Source organism: Canis aureus, chromosome 8, assembly GCF_053574225.1.
Source record: "Canis aureus isolate CA01 chromosome 8, VMU_Caureus_v.1.0, whole genome shotgun sequence".
Lineage (NCBI taxonomy): Eukaryota > Metazoa > Chordata > Mammalia > Carnivora > Canidae > Canis > Canis aureus.
Window position 1 is genome coordinate 70,602,646 of NC_135618.1, and position 27,358 is coordinate 70,630,003.

Here is a 27,358-nt window from a genome sequence, read left to right on the forward strand (position 1 = left end):
GAAGGGCAGGGCAGCCCGGGTGGCTCAGCGGTTTGGCGCTGCCTTCAGCCCAGGGCCTGACCCTGGGATCCCGGATGGAGTTCCACGTCGGGCTCCCTGCATGGAGCCTGCTTCTCCCTCTGCCTGTGTCTCCCATGAACAAATAAATAAAATCTTTATTTTTAAAATTTTTATTTATTTATGATAGTCACAGAGAGAGAAAGAGAGAGAGAGGCAGAGACATGGGCAGAGGGAGAAGCAGGCTCCCATGCACCGGGAGCCCGATGTGGGATTCAATCCCAGGTCTCCAGGATCGCACCCTGGGCCAAAGGCAGGCGCCAAACTGCTGCACCACCCAGGGATCCCAAATAAAGTCTTAAAAAATAAAAAGGGCAGCCTGGGTGGCTCAGCGGTTTGGCGTCACCTTCAGCCCAGGACGTGGTCCTGGAGACCGGGGATCGAGTCCCGCATTGGGCTCCCTGCATGGAACCTGCTTCTCCCTCTGCCTGTGTCTCTGCCTCTCTCTCTCTCTCCTTCTCTGTGTCTGTCATGAATAAATAAATAAAATCTTTTAAATTTTTTTTTCAAAAAGAGTATCTTCCCCCCAAAAGAATGCAACACAAACCTGACAGGGTTAGCTAGCCTTGAGGCCAATAACAAGAATGCTATTCAATTCCTAAACACACACCTGGTCCAGGCCACCCTGAAATCATACGGGTAGTATGGGAGGTGTGTTCCTGGGTGATGGAGGAGGAGTTCAGGTCATCCTCCTTATCCCCACAGAGCTAAACATCCCCACATCCCTCCATTCAAACCTCTCTGCTCTTCCCCTTGCTCTTCTTTCTGCAGCCAGTGGCGTCCTCCTTCCTGTTCCTGAAATCTCCAGCTCCTTGGCCTGTCCAGCTCCCCTTCCCCCCCATCTTCCCCCACCCTGTCACCCCCACACAGCCCTCAGCCACACAAATGCCTGACACATAAAACACAGTCTTTAGCAAAACTTAAGAGCACCTCAAACATTGTGGGGGTGAGCAGATGGTAGGAGGGAGCTTCGTTTATCCTGACACAAATGTGATGAAGGTTATTTACAAAATAGAATAGCTCCGTGGGGGCACTGCCCTCAGCAGGGATCCTTTTTGGCCTGTATCCGAACTCCCCCTTCCCTGCACTGTACTCTCCCACTCTGCTAGCCACACCCCTACAGACATTTTTCTTCTTCTGGTCCAGGGACAGGTTTCTGGGTTCTTCTCATGTGGCCTTTCTCACTCTCCGGTCTCTTCTGAGGGGTTTACTTGGGGTTCTTGTCTGCTGGGAGCATTGAAAGGCAAGCATAGGGCATGAGTAGTGGGCTCAGGGAGAAGTGCAAGGGCTCAGAATCTTCTGGTAACACTTGCCCTGCATGTTCCAGAGATATAGATTGGGCCTAGGCTGTGACTTCTCTTGCTGACTTTGTGCAGCTGGTATCAGGACACCTGCTTTGTAGTCTTTCTTTAAAAATTATTTATTTATTTATTTATTCATGAGAGACACAGAGAGAAGCAGAGACATAGGCAGAGGGAAAAGCAGGCTCCATGCAGGGAACTCAATGAGGGACTTGATCCCGGATTCCAGGATCAGCCCCTGAGCCAAAGGCAGACGCCCAACCACCAAGCCACCCAGGTGTCCCCCCCATTTTTTAAAAGATTTTGTTTACTTATGAGAGAGAGAGAGAGAGAGAAGGAGAGTGAGAACAAGTGAGGGGAGGGGCAGAGGGAGAGAAAGAATCCCAAGCAGACTCCCAGTTGAGTGAGGAGTCAGATGCCGGGGTTGATCTCACAATCCGGAGATCATGACCCAAGCTGAAATCAAGAGTTGGATGCTTAACTGACCGAGCCACCCACGTGCCCCTGTTTTGTAGGTTCTCCTAAGGCTAGAACCCTGGGTTCTCCTAGCCTGCCTTTCCTGGATGATAATGTCACTAACAGTCATGTTCTCTAATGTTTAAATAGCTCTCTATGGTTCACATATCCCAATCAGAGCCACTACCTGATTGAGAGAAATTGCACACACACACACACACACATTTTACAGATGAGTAAACTGAGGCCCAGAGAAGAAACATCCCCCACGATTTTGGAACCTTTGAGTAAAGAATATAAGTAAGTTCACTTAGGCACTTGGCTTTGAGAATTCACGTGCAAACCAGCCTTGACTTTGCTGGCTGGCCTTCTCTGTTGCAGATGTTAGCTCAGCCACAGCCACTCTGTTTTAGAGACATAGTTATGGGTACATGTACCAAGTTCCAGATTTGTTCAGCACTTCCTGCTCTTAAATTCATGTTTGTTACCTAGTCGACTCCTCAGCACATCTGTGGAACAGGTAGGGGAGGCGTGACAAGACAAACCAAGCCCCACTATGCTAACCAGAGCCAGCCACACAAGTGGGGTCTAACCACAGAGAGACCACAATTGGATGGGGGTTCTGCACTGCACAGGACACTGTTGGACTGGCCGCCCTGGGCAAGGTTCTGACCTGGGGTAAAGACCGCCTGTCACATGCTTTTCTTCATGCCAGCAGTTTCTCTAATTAATTGGTTCTGTTTGCCATTAGTCAGGAGCATAATGGCCAATTGACAGATGAATGAATCGAGGCAGAGGAGGGGAGGATTCCAGGCACAGGGTCTGCCCTTTTCGCTCATCCACTTGGCCAATGTGCCAGGCCTGCCTGGGGGTGGGGGTGGGGGTGGGGAGCAGTGGTAGGAGGGGCATGAGGCAGGCCTGGGATCTCTCCTCTCTCTCCTTACAGTGCCTGGAGTGTATGGTGATGGATAATTGCTAACACAGGTGTCAGGTACTAGTCTAAGCGCTTGATGTGTTTATCTCATTTAATCATTAATGCATGGAATGAATCTGTGACATGGGTACCACCGTTAATGTTCCCATCTTCTTGATAAACTAATGAGGCACAGAGAAATGGCACGATGCATAAAATTAGATGCATGGGGGGAGAAAAAGACTGGAATTTGCTCACTGTGTTAGGGAGTAGCTTATGCATATTATTTTCCATAAACCCTCTCTCCCAAGCATTTTGTCATGTTATATAACTGTGAAAGCAATTATTCTTAAAGGTTGTCTATCAGAGTGAGGGAGGAAAAAAAAAAAAAGGAATGATAGCAACCACAGGAAGTAAGAAAACATTGTGTGGATTCCAAGGAGGAGAAGGTTTTACTTTTATCCTGAGAATATTGGTAAAGTGATTTTTAGAGGCAGCCCAGATGATGGGGTGAATGCGAGCCAGTGCGGAAGGGGCTAGTATGAACAAAGGCGCTGGACAGGAGGGAGAGTGTGCAGGAGGGAGCTGGGAACTGCTAGCTGGGAACTGGCTGCTGTGTGAGGCTGGGAGTGGGGAACCAGGCTGGGTTGAGTGTGGAGAGCCTCTACACTGGTGCCAGACCAGTGAGTCCAGATGTGGCTGCATAGATGGTGGGGAACCATAGAGGGTTTCTGGGGCAAAACAGGCTCCCCACATCCATCAGTTTCCAAGGACAAAGGCGTGTCCTCTCTCAACGCCTCTGGGACTTCCTCTCTATCACCCTGCTTCCAGATTAGAATGCCAGCTGCCCCACAGGTCTCTAGGCTGTGTTACCCTTCTGATCCTTCTACCCAAGAAGAAAGTCCCCAAACAACTGTTTGGCCACATCACACCTTCCCAAAAACCTTCCATGGGTTCCCACCATCTGTGGAATCTGGTCCCAGTACTGCACCAATATGGTGGCCTGGTATCCAGTGTGGAGAGGAAGGTGGTCTGTCTCAGGACGCAGACCAGTCGATTAACTTAAGGAAAAAAGATGACCCCTGGGGACAAAAAGCTCTGGGAGTGACTCTGCCCCCTTGAGACTCTTCCTGAGTGGTGGGTGCCATGGGCTCTTACAGTCCATATCTGGTTAAAGTCAGACAGCCCTCCTCACTTCCTCCCAGTGTGGTGACCCTTCTTCTGGCTCTAGCTTTGCCACCTCACTCTACGAGGGCACTGGATTTCTTCATATCTCCAAATGCCAGTTTGTGAGCGGGTAGGGTATCAGGGTCAGGAAGCCAGAGGTAGGAGCACAAGGCCTGCTGGGTGGTCCATTTTATACATAAAGAAGTGAAGGCCCAGAGAATTCAAGGACCTGGCCGAGTTGCAGAGCTGGGGTATGGCAGAGCTGGGATCCAGGGCTCCGGGGGTTAACACTGAGCTTAGAGGTTGGGACAGGGGAGGTGTCTGATGCCAGAGCCCACACTCTCCTTCCACTACCCCAGGCTCTGAGCTGGGGTAGGAAGTTGAAGACCTGCTCAGAGGCCAGGCCCAAAGGAAGGCACACGACAAATCTGTCACCAGCTCTCTGTCACCTCTCTGCCTTAGATGTATTCCAGGTTGCTATCAGCCTCCTTAGCTTGCTGTAGTCACCCGAGTGCTATTTTCTCACTGTTTGGGCAGCGTGAGCTAGGAGAAGCCTCTGGTGCACCCCCTCTTTTCCCAACTAGAGGAAACTGACTCTGAGGAAAATTGGGCAAGCTTTACTGTTCTAGGCACCAGGGATATAAGAGTGAGCAAAACTGATAAAGATCTTGTCTTCAATGTCTTTTAACATGCAAGTGGGATCCCAGGACTCAGCCAAGGCTAGACTCTCCTCTGTCTCCAGAGCAGGAGTCTTCCTCCCTGGACATCAAGTCTTCTAGACACTGTCTCTTCCAAGGGACCCTTCCAAAGTGGCCACTCCAGCCTGCCTCTCTCTCTTTCTCCACTGGACACAGACAGGACAAAGGTTAAATGGCTCAGGTGGCCGTGCTGTTGTTCCTTCTGGTTGGGAGTTGCTGGTAATTCCTGGTTTCAGGTGGCAGAGGGCAGGGGTCCTACCTTTCCTCCTTCTCCTCCCTGCTCCTAGCAACTGCACAGACCCTCAGGGACATTCCTTCTGGTGATGGACACACCAGCAGATTTCTCAGCGCGTCCCTGGTTCTTAAATGCATCCTTCCTTCATTGGAGAGAAGATGAGATCAAGACTACTGGAGAAGACCTGAGGGTTACCTGCCCAGAGGAGGCAGTCCCAGCTGGCACACAGATTGAGATTCCACCCAGGGAGTCGAGGGAAGGTGGAGGGAAGGGTCTCACGTCTGGGAGGAGGGCAGTAGCTGGGGAGATCAAGAGAGAGAGCCACCAGAGGGACAGGAGGAAACATAGAACTGCATCCTGGAAGCCAGGGAGGAAAGGAGGCTTCCAGAAGGGAAAGCACAGTGGTGGCACCTGCCAGAGAGAGGCCAGGCCTGCAGAGAAGCACAGGCCATGGGAAGGAGGACTCTGGAGGCTGCAGTGCGAGAACAGGTCACAGGAGTTAGGGCAGAAGTCCACCATGGCTCCCGAGGCCTAAGGAAGTAGATGTAACGCATGCATGCACTCTACAGAAATTCGATTGAGAAAGAAAAGAATTGGGGGTGGTGGCTGGAGGAGGAAGCGGAGTTGAGGAAGGAAGGATGGGAATTTGATTAAAAGGAGCCAGAGAGAAGGAAGAAGTGTAGGCTTCTTGCTGGAAGGGCCAGGGAAGATGGCAGGAGAGTCCACACAGCGCTCCCACCCTCACACTGTCTGGAAAAGTGAGATTTTCCAGAGAAGCCCTGGGGTGAGATGAGGGGACACAGGCTGGAAAGCCAGGACTTCTTGGTTTGGAGGTGGCACGGGCGGCAGCAGCAGGAGGATCTGGTTGTCAGGAGCTTTGGGAAGGGAAGAGAGGCGCTGGCCCTGCTCCTGCAGGGTGAGGTCTGGGTGGGCATCCCTGAAGGTGGTGCACAGGAGTGGCTGAGGGTGCTGTGAGTACAGGGTAGTGGAGAGAGGGAGGTGGTGATAGCATCACCTCATCACCTTTGATCCTGGCTCCCCCAGATCATCCACGGAACCTCCACAAGCCTGGGGCTGCTCTGACCATTTTATGCTCCTACCCATACCCGAACCAGAGAGGGGAGGTGTAGGTGGGGTAAAGTGGGACTCCCCTACCGCTGGGCATGGGGCTCATTCAGCTATCCCCCTGGGGCCTGGACATGCCAGGGACAGGCTGCCTTCACCCTCTTATGGCAGCCTGTTGCAATCTCCTCCTATGGCTTCAAGTGGTTCCTGGTTCTCTAACCTAAGACAAATCTGCTTCCCCATAACATCCCTGTTTGATGCCCAGGGGCCCCCACACACTGGCACTCCTCCTGCCCCATGACCGGTGCAAGATGTGACACCACAGAGCCCTTGCTCTCTTTACCTGACAAGACTTCGGCCACACTAGCGATGGCCTTCGGTGTGTTGGTTCCTACTTTCCAGAACCTATGTTTACTCTGGGGCCCATTTTACAGGTGGTAACAGTTGGGGAAGATGGACTGGCCTGGTGGCCATGGTAGGGCCAGAACATTTCTAAGTTTCCCCGATTTGCAGTCCAGGATTCCCCAAGTTGGGCTCTGGGCTGCCTCCCCCACCGCTGAGCCATAGAGGGAACCCAAGGCAGCAGGGGAGACTGGGGTGACATCCAGGGGACCAGTGGCTCTTGATCCGTGCCCGGAGTCAGGCTGGAGCTTCCAGTGGACGGGATGCACACCCTGTCTTCCTCCTCTTCCTCGAGCTCTCTCCTCCAGCCCCACAGAGGGAGCTTGGAAAGCTCTTCTGGCACCCAGCTGCTGCCTGAGCTTGCACACTCCCCTGTCCCTCCCCCAGGCAGGGGAGCACTCACATGTGGCCCCCAGGCCGGTCCTCCCTGGTGAGCATGCCCTCCTTCTCCATCAGCATCTGCCGGAAAGTCCTGACCTTTTGCCGGGTCTCCTCCTCTGAGTACCTGCAGGGATGTTGGGATGGTGAGGGCTGCCTTCTTGGCTTTCCTTACCTCCTCGCCTCCCCCACCCTCCATCACAAGTGCACCTTCCAGCTTGCACTGACCTGTCCAAGGTCCCACCACCAAGCAAGGCTTTCATCCAAATGAACCAAGGGAAGAGTTATTCCTGGAGGTGGGGAGACCGTCCTGAGGAGGCTGTGCCCTTCCTCCCAGTCCTCCTCTACTCCCAGGGCAGACTGCTGGCCCACATCCAAACTACAGTCACTCTCTGGAGACAGTTTAAGGGAGAAAAGGAGATCCAGGCCTTTTCTGCTTCCCTGGCCTCAAGGACATCTGATCCTGACAATAGCCTTGGGAAGTCCTCAGAACATCCCAACCTCTGCATGAGCAGGGCTGCCAAGTGGCTTGTCCCAGATCCCAGTGGTAGATCCATTGCTTCTCGGTTTGGGGAGGGAGGGTGATGGTGGGAGGAGGTGGGCAAAGTCTGGTCTTGAATGAATCCCTTGACTTCTCTATTCCCTTCCCCCTCCCTCCCTAAGCCCGGGCTCACGCTAGGGACCAAAGTCCAGAATGGTCACCCTTGCTCCCATGCCCTGGGGTCAGTCATTATCTTCTCTCACTGTGCCCCTGTGACAGCCACTGCAAGGCCTCTCAGGCATCTGAAATGTCCCCTCCAGCATGAGTCCATGCTGTTCCGGCGGCAGGTTCGGGGTGCGGTAAGGGAGGGGAGGTCTTTGCTCACCCAGTCCCTTGCCCTGTCCCTGGCACATAGCAGGTGTCATATCTGTTGCTGAATGAATCCTGGGGTCCTAAACCCCTCACTCCCCACTTCCTGGGCTGCAGGTCAGTGTCCTGGATGGAAAACATGGTGGCAAAATAGGAACAGGGTCCTGTCTTTTCTCTGTCATGTGCCCTCACTATCCGCTCTGTCCACACAGTAGACCCAGGCCTCTGCACTGAGCTTGTCCATGAAAATGGCACATTGTTGCCCCTTGGGGATACCACGGCTATCCTCCCTCTTCTTCTTCCACCTTCCCTACCCTTCTCCAACAAGCATTTGGGATTGGTCCAGCCTTTTTGGAGAACAATTTGGCAATTCCTTACAAAAGCCTTAAAAAAAGAACACGTCTTTTGACTCATAAAACTAACTTCCAGGTTTACCCCGTGGAAATAATCACGGCTTAAGCACAAAGATGGGACTCATGGGATGTTTACAGCAGGATGGATATCCCCAAACAAGTTAGGTGTCAACGTTTGTGTTTCCATAGCAACCTCTACCTCTAGTTGCCAGCAGGTGGCTCATGGGCTAGCTTTACCTGTTGACTGACTTCTCCACATCCGGCCCTGGCCTGGGAGTTCCCTGAGGGCAGGGACCTTGTCATCTGGATTGCCACTGTGTCCCCAGCACCTGGCACCGCGTCTGCCACATGTGGCATCCACATTTTTTTTTAGACAAATGAGTGGCTGGTGATGGAGAGGCATTGAACCATTTGAAGGTTGGATTTTCATTTGGGACACTTGCCTCTGGTGGGGTTTGTGCAGGAGATGGTGAAGTCAGAGCTGGTGAGGATGCAGGGGAGGAAGGGAGCAACAAACCATCAAGGATGCAGGATGACCAGGACCTGGGGACCTGCTGAATATGTCACAGGCTACATGCGGGGCACTAGCTGCTTCTTAGCCAGGTAGGTGCCCCTTGACCCCAGCTATGGTCTGTCCTTTTGTGGGTTCAGGCTCCTGTGTGGCCCACCATAGGGAGGACTATGTCCTGCCTGCCAGGCGGTGGGGTGTGGGGGCATCTCTTCCAAGCCTGGGGTCTTGGCTCATCAATGTCCACCACAATCGCTGTTAGCCTCTGACTTGGGCATTTGGCTGGAGGCGCCTTGGCCTTGCTTGCTGGGCAGTGCAACCCTGGTCTGGCTTGGTTGTCCTGGAGCCCAGGGAGAAGGGGTGGTGGCGCTTTCTGAGCAGTGGAGGGATGGAGGAACTCCTCCTATCTCACCTGCTCCTCAAGAGACCAGCTTGTCGATGGCACCAGCATAGAGACAAACAGTGAGGGCCCTTCTCCATTGCCCAGCCCCTGACTCACAGGGCTCTGGGAGGGAGGGACAGGTTGGCCGGGCCATTAGGCATGGGGCCCTGGGCTTGGTGGGGCTGGGGAGGAGATGGTCCAAGAGCAAGACTGGGCCAGATCCTCAGTGGAATGGGATAGGCTTCGGGCCAGGGTCCAAGTTCCCCAGACTCCTGGGGTCTGTGGAGTATATGAGGCTGGGAGGTAGGAGCAGAAATCAGGGTTTCGTTAAGACCTGGAGCAGGACACACGTTCATGACTTAGGATTCATCCCAGAGATGGCAGGTCTAAGGCAAGTTGACTAAGTCCAGCATATATCATTGGGAGGCCAAGAGGGTTGGATTGAATAGACCTGGAGGCTTGGGGAGGACCTCCTATGCCTCAGGACATGCTGGGAGAATCTGGGGATCCGGGACGAACAACTGGTTATTGTACAAAAAGATCTCTGGTACAATCACTACCTCCAAGTCTCCTGCTCCTTCATGCCTTTTGAGGTCAACCCTCAGCTGAGGCCACACTGGACAGTGATTAAAGGAAGAGGCCGAGAGCCAGGTAGTCCTAGTTTTGGGTCCTAGCACCCCCTACTTTCTAGCTCTGTGATCTTGGACAAGAATATAGTTTTTTTAGCCTTAGCCTCTACATCTGTGAAATGGGATAGTAACCTGTCTCTCAAGGCTGTGGCAAGGATTAAGGGAAATGATGCTTACAAAGCACTTTGTGCAGTGTGTAGCACATAGTAGCTGCTCAATAAATAGTAGTGACCAAGGACTATTCGTCTTCGTGCAGGAAGGATAGAGGGTCTAGTTGTCCTAGTCTCCCTCCCTTTTTCCACACCACACTCCTGCCAGGTCAGCATTGTCCCAGGTCGAGAATCACCCGGGCTTCTTCTCTCTGTTCTCTTGGAGGCAAAGGCTGAGATAGGGAGGCTGGTACTCAAATCATCCACTCCTTGGAGGTGGCAGCACCTGCTGACTTAAAGCCATGCATGAGGTCTGGCTGCCATGCTGGAGCCTCAGACTAGAAGTTGAAGGCTTGGCCAGGGAACTGAGGACAGGGTGGGTGGTAAGGCCTGTCTCAGTGTCCCTGCCTCCTGGCTGTGACAGTCTGGCTCCCTTGTCTCCCCTCCACTCTATGGGTCATGAAGGATGGACAGGCCAGATTCGTTGTTCCTCTCTGGACCGTCCTCTGAGGTTGGGGTGTGGTAAGGAGATCCTGCATTTAAAAAGGGGTCCCCAGAGTAGAACATGTACCATTCTGCCCGCTTCTGCCCAGACCTGGAGTTTCCCACACTGTTGCTTCCTTGGTCACTGATTTGTTCTCCACAGCAGCTCTCAGGGTGTGGGCAGCCTTCCTCTTCCCATTTGATGGATGAGGAAACAGAAGAGGGAGAAGGGAGACCTCCAAGCTCTAAGTCCCAGGGGCGGAGCCATTCTCTGTGCGCCTCCCGTGTCCTCGTGTCCTCGCAGGAAGAGGCACAGGTGAGTGTGTATGGGGGGTGGATAGGTGCTGGGGTAGGAACAGCACACCACACTGGCCTGGGGCTCTGTCCCTAGCCCCACCGTGATTGCAGGCTGCACAAGGAGGCTGCCGGGGAAGGTGACTCCAAAGCGGCATCAATCACCAATGAATTAGCGGGCCATCCATCAATATTAGGGAAGGGATTGCTTTTTAATGGGGCCAAAGAATGTGTGTTCCTGTGACTAGTGGGAATATTTGTCAAATGCCCGAGAACCTGGTAAATAAGCTCAAATGAACCAGTGTTTGTAGAAATGGATATTAATGACTGGATTTTATAACAGAGCAAGGGTCCTTGGTGTTTGTGGAGCAGCTTATGGGCATTGGCTGAAGATGGGGGAGCCCCATACATCTTTAGCCCACAGTACTCTCAGAACGACTCCTTATTTTACAGGCCAGTAGCTAAGGCTTGTTCAAGTCTGGATTGTGGGGTTCCAGAGTGGCTGTGGCCTCCACTGGCTAGGCTGCTGCTAAAGGGTGGGAGTGGGGGCTGGTAACTTGAGAGCTAGCTTCCTGGGAGACTCCAGTGCAAGGCCCACCTGGAGTGAGGGCTTGGGTGGGGGAAAGGGCCCTGCCTGGAGACTTAGTGGGTCCCTCCCAGAGAGACATGTTTGTCCTTGATGCCAGGGGACTGACATCAGGGGCCTGGCCAAATGCCATCTCTTCCTGCCTGAGGCTGCCCTCATCTGATAATACCCTCTATGTGCAGTGAGGGCCTGGGGGCTTCTGGAGGAGGAGATTCAGCCAGGGGGAGGAGGCTTGGGAGGGGAGGGGTGCCAGGAGATAGGGGCTTTAGGAGTTCCCTGAGAGAATGGGGCTCTGCAAGGAAGAGGGAGGGGGCTCAGGTAGGAGGTCGGGCTCTGGGAGGGGAAGGGGGCAGTTTCCAAGAATACAGCACAGAAGGCTGGCCCTCTTCTGGCCCAGGCACCCCTCCTGTTCCCTAACCTTGCCCACCTGCCCACAACCTCTTCACAGCCGGAGTCTCCCAATTTAGCAGGATTTATAGGTTGCATTAAGGTCCTTGAGCTCTTCTCCTCTTCCCACTCCCTAACTTGATCCTGCCCTTGGGGATATCATTTCCTCTGTCCACATCCACGGCTCATCAAACCTGGTTTCACTGCCAGCTGGAAGCCTCCTTTCTGTCTGCCTTCCATCCTTTTATCCCTCTCTGCAGGGACACCCCCCCCCCCCAACCTGGTCACCAGGCCAGCTGGAGATGAACACCAAGTCTCTGTGCCCCAGGGTCCCTGCCTGGCAGCCCCCCTGAGGACCCTGGATCCAGTCTCAGCTTTGGCCCTGCCTGCAGCCAGTGACTGTCTCTGAGCCTGTGTCTCCCTGGGTGCTACAGCAATGGTGAGCCATGTCTCAGCTGCCTCTTGGGGAGCCCAGGAGGCCTGGATGGACAAAGGTGTGGTTTGGAAGCATTGCTGGGTCCAGGCTGTTGTCCCAATGTGGCTTCAGGCCCTACTGCACTGGGCATTTCTGATTTTTCAGCTTGCCGACAGTGCCAGTCTGATGGGTGGGCCCTGCTACCCATTTTGACTCCCTCAGCAGCCAGCCCACTAGTTTCAAAACACTCAGGGAAGATGCTAAACGGAATCTTGGGGACCACCAGCTTTCTTGGAGCTGCACAAAGAATGACTTTGTTCTGCTTCTTTACCTCCTGCTCCATGTGTTAGACCTGTCTTGTCTCCCCTGGACTTTCGAGGGAAGTCCCTAAAAAGATCCTTACTGACTGATCAGTACATAAGCCCTGACACACTCGTACTCAGCCCTCAAGGCCCATTCAAATATCCTTTCTCAGAATCTTTCCTCTGAGCTCCTGAAACACTTGGCCCCCTCACCATGATTCTAATCTGTTTTATGATGGAGTGGTCGTAAACATGCTTGTTTCTCTTCTGAGATGGGAGTAGGGGGTGGGGGTGAGGGGTGGTCTTTGAGGAGGTGACTCCAGTCTGGCTCTGGTTCTCCAACATTGCCCAACGCAGTGCCTAGGACACTTATGTGTCCCTCCCTGTCACTGGTTCTGAACTGGACAGGTAAAACTGAAGCTTCCAGGCATGGCTGCTGGAGGGACTCCTCTGCTGAAACCACAGGCAGCCTCCCTGGTAATGGTAATAAGGGCCCATTGTGCTCTCGTGGCTGGCAGAGTCCAGGAAGCTCAATAGAGCCGTTTTAGAGAAGGGCAAACTGAGACCTTGACTTGTCATAGGGGTTTCTATGCTTCTCTCCTCCCCACCCCTGCCTGGACTGGACGTTTCTGGAAGACATGGACTGTCTCCTCGGCGTCTGTGAATCTGAGCTTAGTTCAGAGGTTGACGTAGAGCAGGCGTTCAAGACAGCTTATAGGCTGAATAAACTAATAAATGAATGAAGGTCGTCGGGCCTTGCGCCTTGCGAGGGCTCTACCCCGACTGGATCAGGGCCTGGCCCCTCGCCGGCCCCGCCCCGGCTCCTCCCCGGCTGCGGCCCCGCCTCGCCCCGGGCGCGCTCACCCCTGCTCCTCCATCATCTCTTGCAACTCCATGCACTTGAGCTCCACGCGCCGCTTGCGCTCGTGGTCCAGGATCTCGCGGTGCGCGCGCTTCACCAGGCCCGGCTCGGCGGCGCGCAGTTCCTCCTCCGCCCGCGGCCAGGCCCCGGAGGAGGCGCCCGGCTGCGGAAAGCCGTTGGCCGCGTCCGGTGGGGACGGCATGCTCGCCGCCCCGTTGTTCACCGTGGAGGACATGGCGGCTGGCCCCGGAGCCGCCGGCCCCGGCCCTGCGAGACAGACACAGATACCAGGCCGGATGGTCACCTCTCGGCCACCTGCTAAACTCCTCTGCGCGCGGGTTAATCCGGGAGATTTAAAGGCCCACTCATGGCTCTAATCCGCTTCCCCTCATGCTGCAGAGGGGGGCGGACGTCAGGTTAGCACCTTTGGGTCACACCTCAGGGCATGAGCGGGGGACTAGACACCAGGCTTTCCTGCCTGCAAAGTGGGTGGATGCAGGCTGGACTAGAGGGCCTCCTAGGGCCCTGGCCTTGGAATGGTCATCTCCAGGGACCTAGTAACCACCTAGGGCAACCCTCTCTCCCTTGTCACAGTTCCTGGGCACCTGCTTGCAACTTCCCAGGCAACCACATCAGTCTCTGGGAAAATTTGTTAGTTGGTTTTTTAAATTTGTTGTGTTATTTAAGTAATCTCTACACCCAAGGTGGGGCTTGAACTCACAGCTCTGAGATGAAGACTCCTGTGCTTTTCCAGCCGAGCTAGCCAGGCGCCCCAGGTAAAATTCATTAGTTTTATTTTTGTTTTTCCTCCAGCCTCACTTAAACTTCCACCTCCCTCTGGACACACACTGTCCTGCTGGCCTATGGGGTCACAAGCTACATGTGCTCCCACCTCCCATCTGCTCCCAGGGCAGCCCTGCGGAGATGGGAAGATGGAGTCCACTGCATTCCCACCACGCAGGCGGTTTGATCTGGCCAACTTCTCCAAAGCCAGCCTTCCAGGTGTGTGCCAGGTCCAGATGGAAGGCCATAGATCTGTTCCCTCCTTTGTTCTAGAAACACTGCTCCTAAAGATGTGACCAAAATGGCAGTGACATTAGCTTTCCAGTCAGCCACATCCTCCGGCAGGCTCAGGGTGATGCGAGTCAGCATGGCTTGAAAGGTCAGAGACCCTGGCTCCACACCAGGCTCAGAGTAGAGTATGCACACGCACAGGTGCAATGCACACTCATGTGCACAGACCAAGGACCTAGCTTGACAGAGGGGAGGTACCTCCAGCTATTTCCATTTCCTTTCTCCAAGGCGCCAGCTAGTTGCTAAGCAACACGGAGGCCTTCTTCCCAGGGAGTAGGATGAGAGAGAGGAGAGTGGAGGGAGGTGGGAAGAGCATGTCTGGACATCCTGGATGGGGCCTTTCCTGCAACACAACCCCCAAATCACACTCTCCTCACTGGGTGATGGGGGGTGGGTGGGGGTGTTCAGAGCCACAAAACCCTGGAAGGCAGGGAAGGGGACAGAGTGACAGGCAGTGACGATGATGAGAACATAAAGTCTTTTCTCATGTCCATCCCACTAAACCCCAAGCCCCTGGATTCTAGGATGGGCTCCTCTACTCCTTGCTGTGAGACCCCCGAGGATGTCACTGACCCTCTCTGAGCCTCTGGTGCCTACCTGTGCCTGTGAGCATCATCCTGACTCTTTAGGAGAGGGACGCTCTTGGGGTGGCGTTACAGACCAAACTGTTCGTTCAAACCTCTTTCTCATCCCTAAGCCCTGCCAGCTTCTTGCCTCTGTCCTAGCCCAGCCCTGCACCCCAGTTCCACCAGGGCCTCTCCTGGGGTGAGAGGCCACAAGCATCACACACTCACCAAGCTCCACAGAGAGCTCTGGGAGCCTTGCTTTCTACCTGCTTTGGTCTTAGTGCTTGGCTCAGGGGTGACTCTCTTGGCTGTCGGTCACCTGCACCAGGGACATGTGTGGAGTTGGAGACCCCTGTTGCCTTGGCCTACCACAGCTCACCTGTCACTAAATGTGGCCCCCCATCCCCTCTTCTCCACATCACTTCCATTTATCCACTTTCCCCCCTCCTGTCCCCAGCAAAACCCAAGCCCCTCACTCTGATCTGCTACCTCTGCATCCTGCTCCCTCCCCCACAACACCAACACCCAACCCTCCCATCGCCATCAGCAACCTGACAGATCAGTCCAGGAGCAAATCAGACTATGTCATGCCCTGATTAATAGCTTCTAGTGGCTTTCCGTTGCTTAAAGTCATGGCATAGCCTGCCTCCTGGTCTAGTGGTAACCACCCTCCCCACTCACAGGGCCACACAGATTCTCCAACTCTTTTGTGTCCAGGCTTTTCCACTTGGTGCTCTCTTTCCCTGGGACACTCTTCTCCTGACTCCTTTGTGCCCTCGGAGTCCCTGCTCAGAGGCATCACCATCTTCTTGAAGGCTCCCTTTACCCCTCTAGCTGGTGCCACCCTGCCAGAGCTCTTGCCACTCACTGTTGTTACAGCGGGCTCACAGGTCTGGCCCCCTCTACACTGAGGGCAGCTTAGCTTTCAAGTCCTAGTGCCAGCAAAGTGCCTGAGTGAGCAGGTGAAGCTCAAAGCACATGGGTGGAACAAATAGAAGATAATTATAAGGGGAGGTGGGATAGAGGAATACCTGGCACAGTCCTTAATACAGCGTGCAAGACCCCTTCACATTTTGCCTTATGCTATCTCACAACTTCATCCCTTGCTGCGCCTCATCCTGCAGCCAACATCTAGCCTCTTGGCTTTGGTCATCTGTCTCCAGACATGTGCTCTCATTCCTTTGGGCCCTGCCCATAGGTTCCCCTGTGCTGGAATTCCGTTTCCTCTCTTGTCCCCCTGGGGAGCTTCTGCTCACCCTTCAGGGCCCAGCCCAAATGTCACCTCCTCTGGGAAGCTATCCCAGCTTCTCAGGAAGGATGAGCCATTATCTATTTGTGCTCCAGTTTTTGTCCTCACCTCTGTAGATACTGAAGTTTAACTTGTTTGCATCTGATTCTCCTTCTGAGCTGTGAGCCCTTTGCGAGGAGGGATCCCTTCTTTCTGGCTCCCCAGAGCCTATCCAGCACCTGGCGATGGAAGAGGCATGCTGAGGGTATGGGGAGAAAGTGCTTAGGCCCCAGGGGAGCCCATGGAGCCAGGTTCTGAGCCATGCTGCTCTGCATGCTTTCCCTCTGACCTGGGCGAGGCTTCCTGGCTTGGAAGTTGGCCTGAGCTCCTTGAGGGTGGGGGAGGGGAAGCTGGTGGGAGCAGTTTTGAACACACTCAGATCTCCAGACCCCAAGCAGTTCTTCCCCCAGCACTAGGAGAACGCCTGGCTAAGATTGCTTGCCGGCTGAGTGCAATCTTCAGGAATGGCTCTTAGAAGGAAAAGAGAGGGGCATATGGGCAATGGGGCTGGGGCAGCCTGGATTTTCACTAAGATAGTTGGTGGATTCTACTAACTTCACCTGATGTGTTAGAGGCTGCCACCAGGCAAGAATCAGAAGCAGGTTATTGAAGAATGACCCCTGAACCCTGAGAGGAGGGGCCTGGCCCCTAAGAACAGTCACTGCACATGGAGCCCACTTCCTTCCAAGCTGCTGGTGCTGGGCCAGCAGACCAGGGATCTATCCACCTTACTGCAGGCAGGAGATCTCTCTGAGAGGCACCTGACATTATCTTTTATGGAATACTTGTGAAATTGTGTAAGGAGACAGAGACACTGCAGTTATTGGAATGAATAGTCTGCACTGTAGTAATTGGTGGATAGATTGACCTGTACTCAAAGGGAGCTGATTAATGAGTTGATGTCACATTAGATGAAGGTATTTAGTGGAGGACCACAAGGCTTGGTCCTCACCCATGTCTGATCTGGATGTTCACCACTGACTGGATAGAACACTGATAATCTGATGATCAGATTCATCGAGGGCAGCGCCTGGGAAGCCTTTTAAATAGAGTCAATTTTAAAAGGACTCAGTAGGCTGGAAAGATGGAAAGAATAGAAGAAAGTAAAACAGGACAGAGACAAATCCCTCACTCTAAAGCCAGTTCCCGAGCTAACTTTTTTTTTTTGAAGATTATATTTATTTATTCATGAGACACACACAGAGAGAGAAAGGCAGAGACACAGGCAGTGGGAGAAGCAGGTTCCCTGCAAGGAGCCCGATGTGGGACTCGATCCCAGGACCCCGGGATCCAAAGGCAGACACTCAACCACAGAGCCACCCAGGTGCCCCGAGTTAACTTTCTAAAATTGGAATGGGGTAGACATGATTTAGAAGCAGCATATTTATGAAGGATTTAGGGGTTTTCAATGGCCACAAACCCAATTTGAAGTCAATATCATATTGTGGCTGCCAAAAGTGCATGTTATCTTAGGCTGCATCAACAAAGACATTATGTCTAGAATGGGGAGGTGATAAGAATATACAGGTGGTCAGAATCCCTATCTTCAAATATCTGAAGGATTGTAGAGGATTTAGGTCAAACCTGGCTGAATCTATGGGGAAGCTTGTTAGAATTAGATAGGATTGGGACACCTGGGTGGCTCAGTCACTTGGGCGTCTGACTCTTAATTTCCACTCAGGTCGTGATCTCAGGGTCATGAGATTAAGCCTTGGGACAGGCTCTGTGCTGAGTGTGGAGCCTGCTTAAGATTCTCTCTCTCCCTCTGCCCCTGTCCCCTGCATGTATGCCTGTGCTCTCTCTCTCTCACAAAAAAAAAAAAAAAAAAAAAAGGTAGGGTTGCCATATTTGACAAAAATACTAGGATGCACAGTTGAATCAAATTTGAATTTCATGAATTTCATATTTGGGGCATACTTAGGCAAAAAAAATAATCATTGTTTATCTGAAACTGAAACTTAACTGGGTGTCTTGAATCTTTACATCTTGACATCAATCCTACCTGGGACCCACCCCAGACCTACCAAACTTGAATGTCTGGGGGATTGTTGATGTTTCCTGAGTGATTCTAATACAGACTCTCTCTGGACCAGCCATTGGGATCTGGTGTCTGGAGCAGCAGATCTCTGATTTTTTAGGCATCAGAGTCACCCAGAGGGTTTGTTAAAATGCAATTTCATTTTCTGATTCAGTAGATCTGGGGTAGTGTCTGAGAATTTGCATTTGCAACAAGTTCTCAAGTGCCCTTGATGCTGCCAGTCCTGGATCACACTGAGAAGAGGAAGGACCTCCTCAATCTGGGCTGTTCCAGAAGAAAGCCAGGACTCCTGCAGGGAAGTCATCTAGAGTAGATTTCAGCTGAGTCCAAGACAGTATTTTTTTTTTTTTTCTTAGCAATCAAACCTTTAAGAAAAAAACTAAGCAGTTCAGTTCCTTGCAGGATAGGTGAGTTCCCCATCACAGGAATGTTCAGAACAGGAGGTAGACATTCTATTCACTCAACAAATACCCACCCAGCATCTACTCTGGGCCCTACACTATGAAAAGCTGAGCATTGGAGATGCACACGACCCTAGCCTGGCCATCTGGGAGCTCATGGGCTGGCCTGGAAGACCAGATGGATGGTACAGCCATTTACTGGGATGGGGAACATGGAGGGTAAAATGGGGGTACACTGAGAACAAGGAGTTTGTGGGGATCAAGCAGACAGTTGTGGGGCCAGAGCCATAACTCTCACCCTGACCCTAACATGTTAAGGTCCCTGGGGACATTTACATTTAGTCTCTTTGGAGGTGGGGCAGAAAATGGGGAAGTTTTTTTCTCTACTGCTGATTGGCTGTGAGACCCTGAGAAAGCCACTCCCCTTCTCTGGATTCTGTTATCTCCACCAGACAATGAGGATGCTGGACTTGAAGATCCCATAAATCCTTTTCTCCTCTGCAAGTCTAGGTAATACTAACTCATATGTATACTGCAAGTCTTCAGCCTAGCCTTTTCCTGCTGAGGGTGTCAGTGGCGGGAGCCACACCATCAACCCCCAGAGCTCAGCCCTAAGGCTGTCCCCAGCATCAGGTCAGGTCCCAAGGGCAAGCCCAGATGCTGGGCCAGCCACATCCATGTGCACATTACATCCTGGAACTCTAAGAGAACACCAGCTGCCGGGGGAGCATCTCCTCTTCTGCTGGCAAGGAAGTGGTTCAAGGGCCAGAGCCCTAACCTCCAAGCCTTATGGCCGAGTCCCTGGGCTGACCTCCTTCCCTCAGACCCAATCCAGGCTCCCCTGAGCAGGCTTGGCTGAGAACAGGATGGAACACAGTCTGGCTGCTAGGACTTTCAAGTCCAGCTTTGCTGGTAGAGATTAACTGAGGGCGAAGCAGCCCATCCATACAGCAGTGTCCAGTTGGCTGACAGTCACAGAGGCCTCACAGCTAATGAACTGATCACTCACCCTGGGGCTCAGAAGGATAGGATGCTCAGGTCAGTAGCAACCTGGCCAGGTCTGGGAGAGGGGGCACTGAACCACATATGCATCTGAGTGGGAACCCTGGCCCTGCCGTGGAGAACCTCAGTTTGATGGGGAGATAGGGAGGCTTTGGGGGGAACTCATGAGCTGAGTGACCTTGTTCAATTGACTAAAACTCTATGTCTCAAGTTTCCTTGCCTGTAAGGTAGAACTAATAATAGCATCCTCCCTCCAGGTTCGTTGTAAAGGACCAACCCCTGGGAAATCCCTCACAGAGCCTGGCATTTTGATGAGTGTCTCATCGGTGGTCCTGGGGGTCACCCTTGTTGCTTTGTCAGTGGCACCGTCCTCTTCAGGACATAGCGGGTATGAGGAATCCCTACACGTGCAGGTGAAGAGGTCTAGGAAGCCTCAGAGCAGGGGTCTGGCACTTGGGAGGCTGTAATCTGGGCCTGATGTAGGAGTTGTCATTACATTGGGAATACTAAAACCCGAGAGTGAACCAGGTGGTTGATTGTGGAGGGAGGTGAGGCAGGGGCTGGCCAGGCCAGTGGGTGGGCACCACTCCAAGGAGCTTGCTGGACTGACTCTGCCTACTTTCCCTTTCCTCCTTGCTGGCCACTTCTCCCCCTCCCCATCTTCTAAGCCTCCAGCACTGGGGCACCCCCAAGGTGGGTACCCAGGGGCCCCCTTGGTTCCCCTAGAGCGCAGCACCCTTCCCCTGGGGGCTCCTTTACCTGCCCCTGCCCTTGAGAGACCACCTCCCCAGATACAGTGCTGGTACTCAGTGCCACCACCCCCTCAAGGTACAGATTTCCACAGCTTCAAGCAAGCCCTGGATCCCTGGTCACCCACAATTCAATTACCATCTTGTCACTAAGGTCCTCCTGCTGTTTCCCATTGGCCCAGGACAGAGATGGAGGTGGGGCGTGGGTAGACAAGGATCACTGGATTCAGAGCCAGAACACCTGAGTTTGAATTCTAACTCTACCATTTGTGTCTGGGCAGCCAGGGGGAAGTCAGTAAACCTCCCCAAGCCTCATTTTTTCTCATCTGTAAAATGGAGACAATACCCCCTACTTCCTAGTGTGATGGAATGGTTGTTCTTTCAGTGACAAGCTTGTTATGAAGACAGATCCTGATTACCCTCCTCACCTCACCTCATGCTGGGAGAACAAAAGAGACCAGAGGGGGTCTGTCTGTGTTTGTGAAGCTCTGGGAAGGCTTCACAAAGGCGATGGTGGTTGAATGGGCCCTTCAAAGGATGAGTCTCAGTCCTTGGTAGGAAGGGGGGATGCAGGCAGGGCATAGCACGGGCTGATGGCAAAGGCGAGGCAGGGCCCAGGGATCTAGGACAGAGGGCCAGGGTGTGTGGGATGCATGATGCGGTGAAGATGGGGTCTGTGAACAGAGGGTGAGCCCTTCTGGAGAAGAAGCCCAGTGTGTGGACAGGGGGGCAGGGCGGGGCAGGCCTCCTGAGCTTCTTGGAGAAAAAAAGATTCTTTGTGGCTGTCAGAAACAGGGTGGAGGGCAGCCCCTGTGGTGGGTTTAGTGCCGCCTGCGGCCCAGGGCGTGATCCTGGAGACCCGGGATCGAGTCCCACGTCGGGCTCCCTGCATGGAGCCAGCTTCTCTCTCTGCCTCTCTGTCTCTCTGAATGAATAAATAAATAAATCTTAAAAAAAAAATTAAAAAAAAAAAAAAAGAAACAGGGTGGAACTTACAAACACACAGGAAATCAGGTACTTAGATTGTGAAACTAAGTCCAGGTCTTTGTAAAAATGAGTGTGCAACCATAGTGGTTATCAGGCTGGAAAAGAAAACTCATCTCTGAGAAGTCCACAAGGTGTCCCTACCCCAACTCCCATCCCTGGCACTGAAGCCAGGCTGCACCCATGGCACTGACATGTCTCCCGGAGCAGTAGGGGACTGTCTCCTATTAACCCCACCCTTCCCTGGGGGACCCTTCTCTCAACCTCCAGCCCATAAGCATGAGTATGGGCAGAGGGGCAAAGATAATCAAGTAGTGGGTGGAACAAACTGGAAGCCTTCCTGTGCAACCTGTGCAAGAGGGCAGGGCTGGGGGCTAAGGGCCACAGGATCAGGTAACAGCCCCCTCAGCTCTAGGTTCAGGTCACTTATTCATGTCACAGCTATTCAGTGAGTGGCCACTGATGCCTATAATGTAGCAAGATAAGTTCTGGGATGGGGGATGTGGCAGAGATATCAACTGAGCTGGGGTTCCTGCAGAGGAGCATAGCTGGGAGGTCTTCTTGGAGGCAAGATCTTAAAGCTTAAGGAGGAGCTGTGGGACAGTGAAGGGGAGGAAAGATGTTCTGGGCAGAATGTGGGGGTGTGTGGGAAGAAGTCTTGAAGAGAAAAGAGGGAAGAGCATGGGCTTGTGCATGACTGAGCACAGAGGCCCAGAGAGGGGGTGAGAAGGAACAGAGGAGCTAGGACCATACTCTGCAGGCGATGGGGAGCCAGGGAAGGCTGTTGAGCTGGGGAGGTCATGGTCAGATTTCATTCTGGAAAGCTCTCTTGCTGCCCAGTGCTCTCACTTTTGGGGGTCCCTGCCCTCTGGAGAGAGGTCTGACCCTAAGAGATAGCCCAGTCCAGGTGCAGACCAGCAAGTGGCCAAAGAGCCAGCCCGGGGTTCAAGTCGCTTACTAGGTAAACTGACGTAACCTAAACTGACAACCTCTGTGCTTAGTTTCCACACCTGTAAAATGGGATTAATATAAATGCCTCCTCTGTTTAGGGACGAAGTAATTAGCCCTTAAATTAAGGGTACGCAGTAAGTTAACTGCTAGTTTTACCCATAAACAATGCCACCCAGTCTGAACCACTACAGGCATGAGTTAACCAGTAAGACATAAAGATCAGTATAAATCAGAACAGATCGAGTAGATAAGTACCATCCCAAATCAGCACCACCTTGGAAAGACTAGCAGGCCAACAAGGTGGCTTTTCATAGATACCAAACCACCTAGACCAGAATCCCCTGGTAAGAAGATCCTGCAGCATGAGGCTGGGAAGCAAGGCATTCAGACAGGCTGGCAACGAGAGGGTTAGCAGAGTGAGTTTCCTCCCTGCCTCCTTGGAGTCTCTCCTGGGAGGTGCTGGCACTGCTGTTTGTTACCCAACCCACGAGAAGAGGCTGCAGGGGGTAGGGAGAACCGCTGAAAGCCTTCCTTTTAATTATTCAGCAGCTGAGCTTCCTGCTGCCCCCGTTGGAGCCAGAGGAAGGCTCTGGCCAGAGCCCCTGGGCTGGGTCTGGCTGGGTTGGGGGAAGGGCCAGTTCCAGGAGGACAGGCAGCCTGGCCCACGAGGGTGCTGGTACCACAGCTTGGGCTGCAGCCCTCGTGGTCCAACTCCTGCCCCTCCTTCCCATCCAGTCTGGCCCGGGTGGGGCTTGGAGCTGTCCTCTCCCTACAGCCTGGGTTTGCTGTGGAATGGATGCGGCAGGGCTGGCCAAGATCCTAGAGTCAGGATGGGGAGTCAGGGCAGGCAGGGAGGGAGGGCAAGCCCACTGTCTACAGAGAAAGCCCAGGCAGCTTAGCTGGCATCTGGGTCCTGAGCAACCTGTACAGACCCCCTGTGTCTCAGGCACATGGCACTCTAGAACACACTAGTCCCCGCTGTTCCCTCTGCCTGGAATGCCCTTTCCCTTCCATTTTTTCCTACAAGATGCTACTCAAGCATCTCCTCCTCTATGAAGCCTTCCCTGACCTCGGGTGGGGGATGCACCTCTGCTGTGCTCTCAGAGACTTGCTCTCCGGCCACCACTCAGCGTTTACTTCTTTCTACTGTGACTGCTCCCTGGCCTAGTGAGGGCTCTTCAAGACCTGTGGCTCCAAGGGCTCTCCAAGGGTAACATCCAACCTTATGTCTCTTTTTTGCCCAGCACAGAGCTTGGCACAAAGCAACCAAGCTGTGAACCTTTATTGAACCATCTGTGAGACTTTGTTGAAATTCAGTCTGTGTTTGCACAGATGGGGAGCTCACTATTTGTTTTTTACCACTGCCAGAGACCTCAGCAGGAAAGGTCCTTGTTTCCTACTGTCAATATGCCCAGACTTTGCAATTGTCGGCATTTTTGCACAGGTTACATTGTCATATACTTTGCAAAACTTGGAGTTCAGTTCTGTCTTTGAATGGGCAGAAACGACTTGCCTGGCACCCAGGCTCCCACCTATCAGCCCAGGGCCTCTGTCTCTGTTCCTGTTGGGTCTGATTTAGGTTCCTAGAGCAGAGGATTTGGGAGGCAGGTCTCTATGGATAAGGAGGATTCTGTTGTCTGCTCCCCATAGAGGAACCCACAGTAAAGGCAGTACAGGCCAGATGAGACCAGCACAGGCCAGTATAGCCCAGGACAGGCCATGGACAGCCTGAAGCTGGAGTTCAGACTAGATCCATCAACAGAGGACAGTGGGGGAACCCAGAGACCGATGCAGACCAGCATTATAGTCCAGTGTAATAGAGCCAAACATGCAATACCGGTCATTGAAAATAATGCAGAGTGCCTGGGTGGCTCAGTGGTTGAGCATCTGCCTTCGGCTCAAGTTGTGATCCCGGGGTACTGGGATCGAGTCCCACATCGGGCTCCCCACAGGGAGTCTGCTTCTCTCTCTGCCTATGTCTGTCTCTCTCTCTGTGTCTCTCATGAGTAAGTAAATAAAATCTTAAAAAAAAAAAAAAAGGAAGAAAGGAAGAAAGAAAATAATGCAGACGAGTTCAACCTGGGAGGCAGATCTGTATAGACCAGTGCGGATCCCAAAGAGGTAAGTCTATATATTAGACTCCCTCCCCTGCACTCCAGTGGAACAGGAACCCTATCCCACCCAGCCTACTTTGCTTCTCCCTCCCACACTTGGGAGCTGGGCTGAGGAAGGATAAGTGGACCAGAATCTGTATGATTAGATCTCTTTTCCTGTTTGAGACTCAGTGTTCCCATCTGGATTAAGTATCAGGGGTCTGGGTACGGTTGGGGCCAGGGTCGGGCTGGGCTCTGAGTCTCTGGCAGTCCAAGACTTCGAAGAATCGAAGTTGGTGGTGATGTGTTGCCCCAGGGGTTCTCAGCAGGAAGGACATGTACGGGACAGAGACAAGCCCCTTCCACCCACTGGGGAGGGTGACAGGAGAAGCCAGGGCAGCTGCCTCCAAGGCCCACACAATCTCATTATGGAAAATTCGCTGTATTGACTCAGCTCTAATCAAGCAGGCTGCCCTGGGCATCCCCCCCAGGTTTCTGTTGGGCCGGGAGAGATCAAAGAGGGAGCCAGGCTGGGGGGCTGGAGCCTCGCCTGCCATTCCCATCGATCCAGATGCGCCTCCTGTTGCTAGGCAACAGCCTCCAGTCTCTTCTGGTCCTTCTTCCCCCAGGGGCTGCAGGATTGGGCAGTAAAGGGGAAGAGAGAGACCCCACATTCATTCTCTAGGTCTTCCCTTACCAAACTCGAGATCTCTGTCACCAAGGCTCTCCTCTTACCGAGGAAGTGCTCCCCCACCTCATCCTGGCAACTTGACCCTCCTGCAAAAATGGACTCCTCTTCTCCCCTCACATTTGTATTCATCTCCGGAATACTGAAAATTCACACCTCCTGTGCTCCACGTTAAACACTCTCTCAGGAAGACAGGCCCAGATTTTGGAGAAGAGAAGGGACCCACAGGAGTTCTGCAAAAAAGTCAAGGCTACCAACTTCCAGCCCAGCATTGGACTGGATGTAGGAGCCATTTAAGCTTCAGAGAGCGGCTCTGAATTCACACTCCCAGTTTTGAGTGGGTTGGCTTTTTTTTTTCTTTTTCTAAAACGTAGGATGCATTTCATAGTAGTTTTTTTTCTTTTTTGTTTCAAGTGCTATAATTTAAAACTGTAAGTTGTGTTTTAAAACAGGCATAAAAATGTACTGTGGGCTTTGGGGGCTGTAATTGACTAAATAATGCAAATCTGATCACTTGATCACATTTAATATTATGCATATTTTATCTACCCTTTACTGCTCATCTTTTCCTTTTTTTTCTTTTTCTTGAACCGAATATATGCATGCCACCCAGCAGTTGTTATGTGGTGACCTACTTAGATCCTGACTTATTTAGGATTTTAAGGTCTCTCTCCCCTACTCCAAGGTCTTTACAACCCTTAGGATTGGTAGGCATCTCCCTTTTCCCACTGGTCCCTCATCAGACCTTTTTCAACACAACTAAGGACAGGAAGACGGGCAGCCCAGGTGGCCCAGTGGTTTAGCGCCGTCTTCAGCCCAGGGTGTGATCCTGGAGTCCCAGGTCGAGTCCCACGTCAGGCTCCCTGTATGGAGCCTGCTTCTTCCTCTGCTTGTGTCTCTGCTTCTCTCTCTCTCTGTGACTCTCATGAACAAATAAATAAAGAATCTTAAAAAAAAAAAAAAAAAAAAAAAAGACAGGAAGAGTATGAAGAGCCAGAACTCAGGAGTTCAGGGGCCCACCCCTGAGAGCCACTGGGGGACACAAAGTCCCTGTATGGCCGTCTTGGTGCCCTTGGTCCTGCCACTGCCTGCCACCTGCTCCCTTAGCTCTGCAGCATGGTGACAGCTCCTCCCTGACTCCCCTGCTCAGCCCCAGTCACACACTTCAACTCTGAGAGGCACAGCTTTCCAGGGTCCTTGACAAATGGTAGCCAATTAATGTCAATTAATCTGATTAGCCTAAATAGTTAATTAAGCAGTTAATTAACAACATCATTGACAATAACCTATGGCTCCTGAGGGATTGTGGGTGGGAGGCAGGAATGGTCGGGAAGGGGGAGGCTCTCCTTGCTCTGGAAAGGGGTGAGTCCCTTAAGGTCAGATTGTGGGGGAGGCTGTTCTCTGAGTCTCCACCTGGGGCCTCGTCTGACCCCACCCTCAACACAAGCCCTGCCCCCTGCTCCCTGGCCAGGTTTGAGAGGATCTGATTTATTCAGGAGAAGCCACACCTCAGCACAGCAGAGGAAGGCTATTGTCTGGAAAACTCTTCTGCCCTAAAATCCCAGAGAGGAGTTCCCGCCTTTGCTGCCACCATCCGCACTCCAGACCAGGCACCTTGTGCCTCGATGCTTCAAACCCTGTCAGGGCCATGGACTTTCCCAAGCTGCAAAGCAGCCCTGGAAGGAAATCACCATCTTTAACCCATCCTACAGATGAGGACACTGAACACCTCCCCTTGGCTAGACCCTGTGTTTGCCTTGAGGACCTGTGACAGTGACTAACACGGGGTTTCTGCCCTCAAAGAGCTGGTCTGTGTTATCATCAAACGGCGCAGCCTCTTTATTCCTACCGGGTCTTATTTGGGTGATGCTGGTGACCTCATTAACCGCCCTGTGCCTCAAGGATCCCCCACACTGGCACCTGACCTGACTCCCTCATAGGATGTTGTGAGGACGGATGAGTTGGTACGTGGGAAGTACAGTGTACGGTGCCCAGCACTTGGGAAATGCCTAATGGGTGTTCACAGTGATTATCGAGGGAGATGGGAGGGCAGACAACCAGCCAGGACAGAGGACAAAACGGCCCAGAAGGAAGGACAGGACACTTAGCACAGGACACTTAGGGGCCCACGGAGCGAGGAGAGCTTGGAATGAGCAATTGTCCATAAGACATGGGAGCAAAGGCTGAAGTTCAGAGAAGTAGAGGAAGGGGGAAGAAGGGCATCCTGGCAAAGGCAACAGTGTGTGCTAAGTGATGAGATGCTGGTTCCTAATTCTGGCATGGACACTCACCTGGGAGCTTTAAAAATGCAGACCCCTAGGACCCACACTGACTCCATCATTATGGGTGGGTGCCAGGAATCTGCTTTTCACTGGTGGTCCGGAAACCCCAAGGCAGGTACGCTGCACCCAGAGACCATGGCTGCAGTGGTTCTGGGTGCCCGGGTGGGGAGAAGCTGAGCTGCAGTAGGAGAGGCCCCAGGCCATGTGACCCGTGTCCTGAAAATACACTGCAGGTCCCCAGTTCTCTCCATCTGTCCAAATCATGCTCGCCCTTCGGGGGTGACCTTCCCGAAACAGCTCTGGCTGTTTGCTTACCTGCTGGGAACATCTCTTGGTTCTTCCTGCGGACCAGACTCCCTGGACACCTCCC

The 27,358-nt window shown here is 52.8% G+C and overlaps 1 protein-coding gene across 1 annotated transcript in view; it reads right to left on the reverse strand.

The window, feature by feature from the left end:
- Positions 1-27,358, reverse strand: part of SRRM3 (serine/arginine repetitive matrix 3) — a 54,833-nt gene that overhangs the window by 21,556 nt on the left and 5,919 nt on the right. The window contains 2 exon segments of the mRNA XM_077908151.1: positions 6,698-6,799; positions 12,875-13,139. Coding sequence (XP_077764277.1) covers positions 6,698-6,799; positions 12,875-13,107 — 335 coding nt within the window. The 5' untranslated portion in view covers positions 13,108-13,139.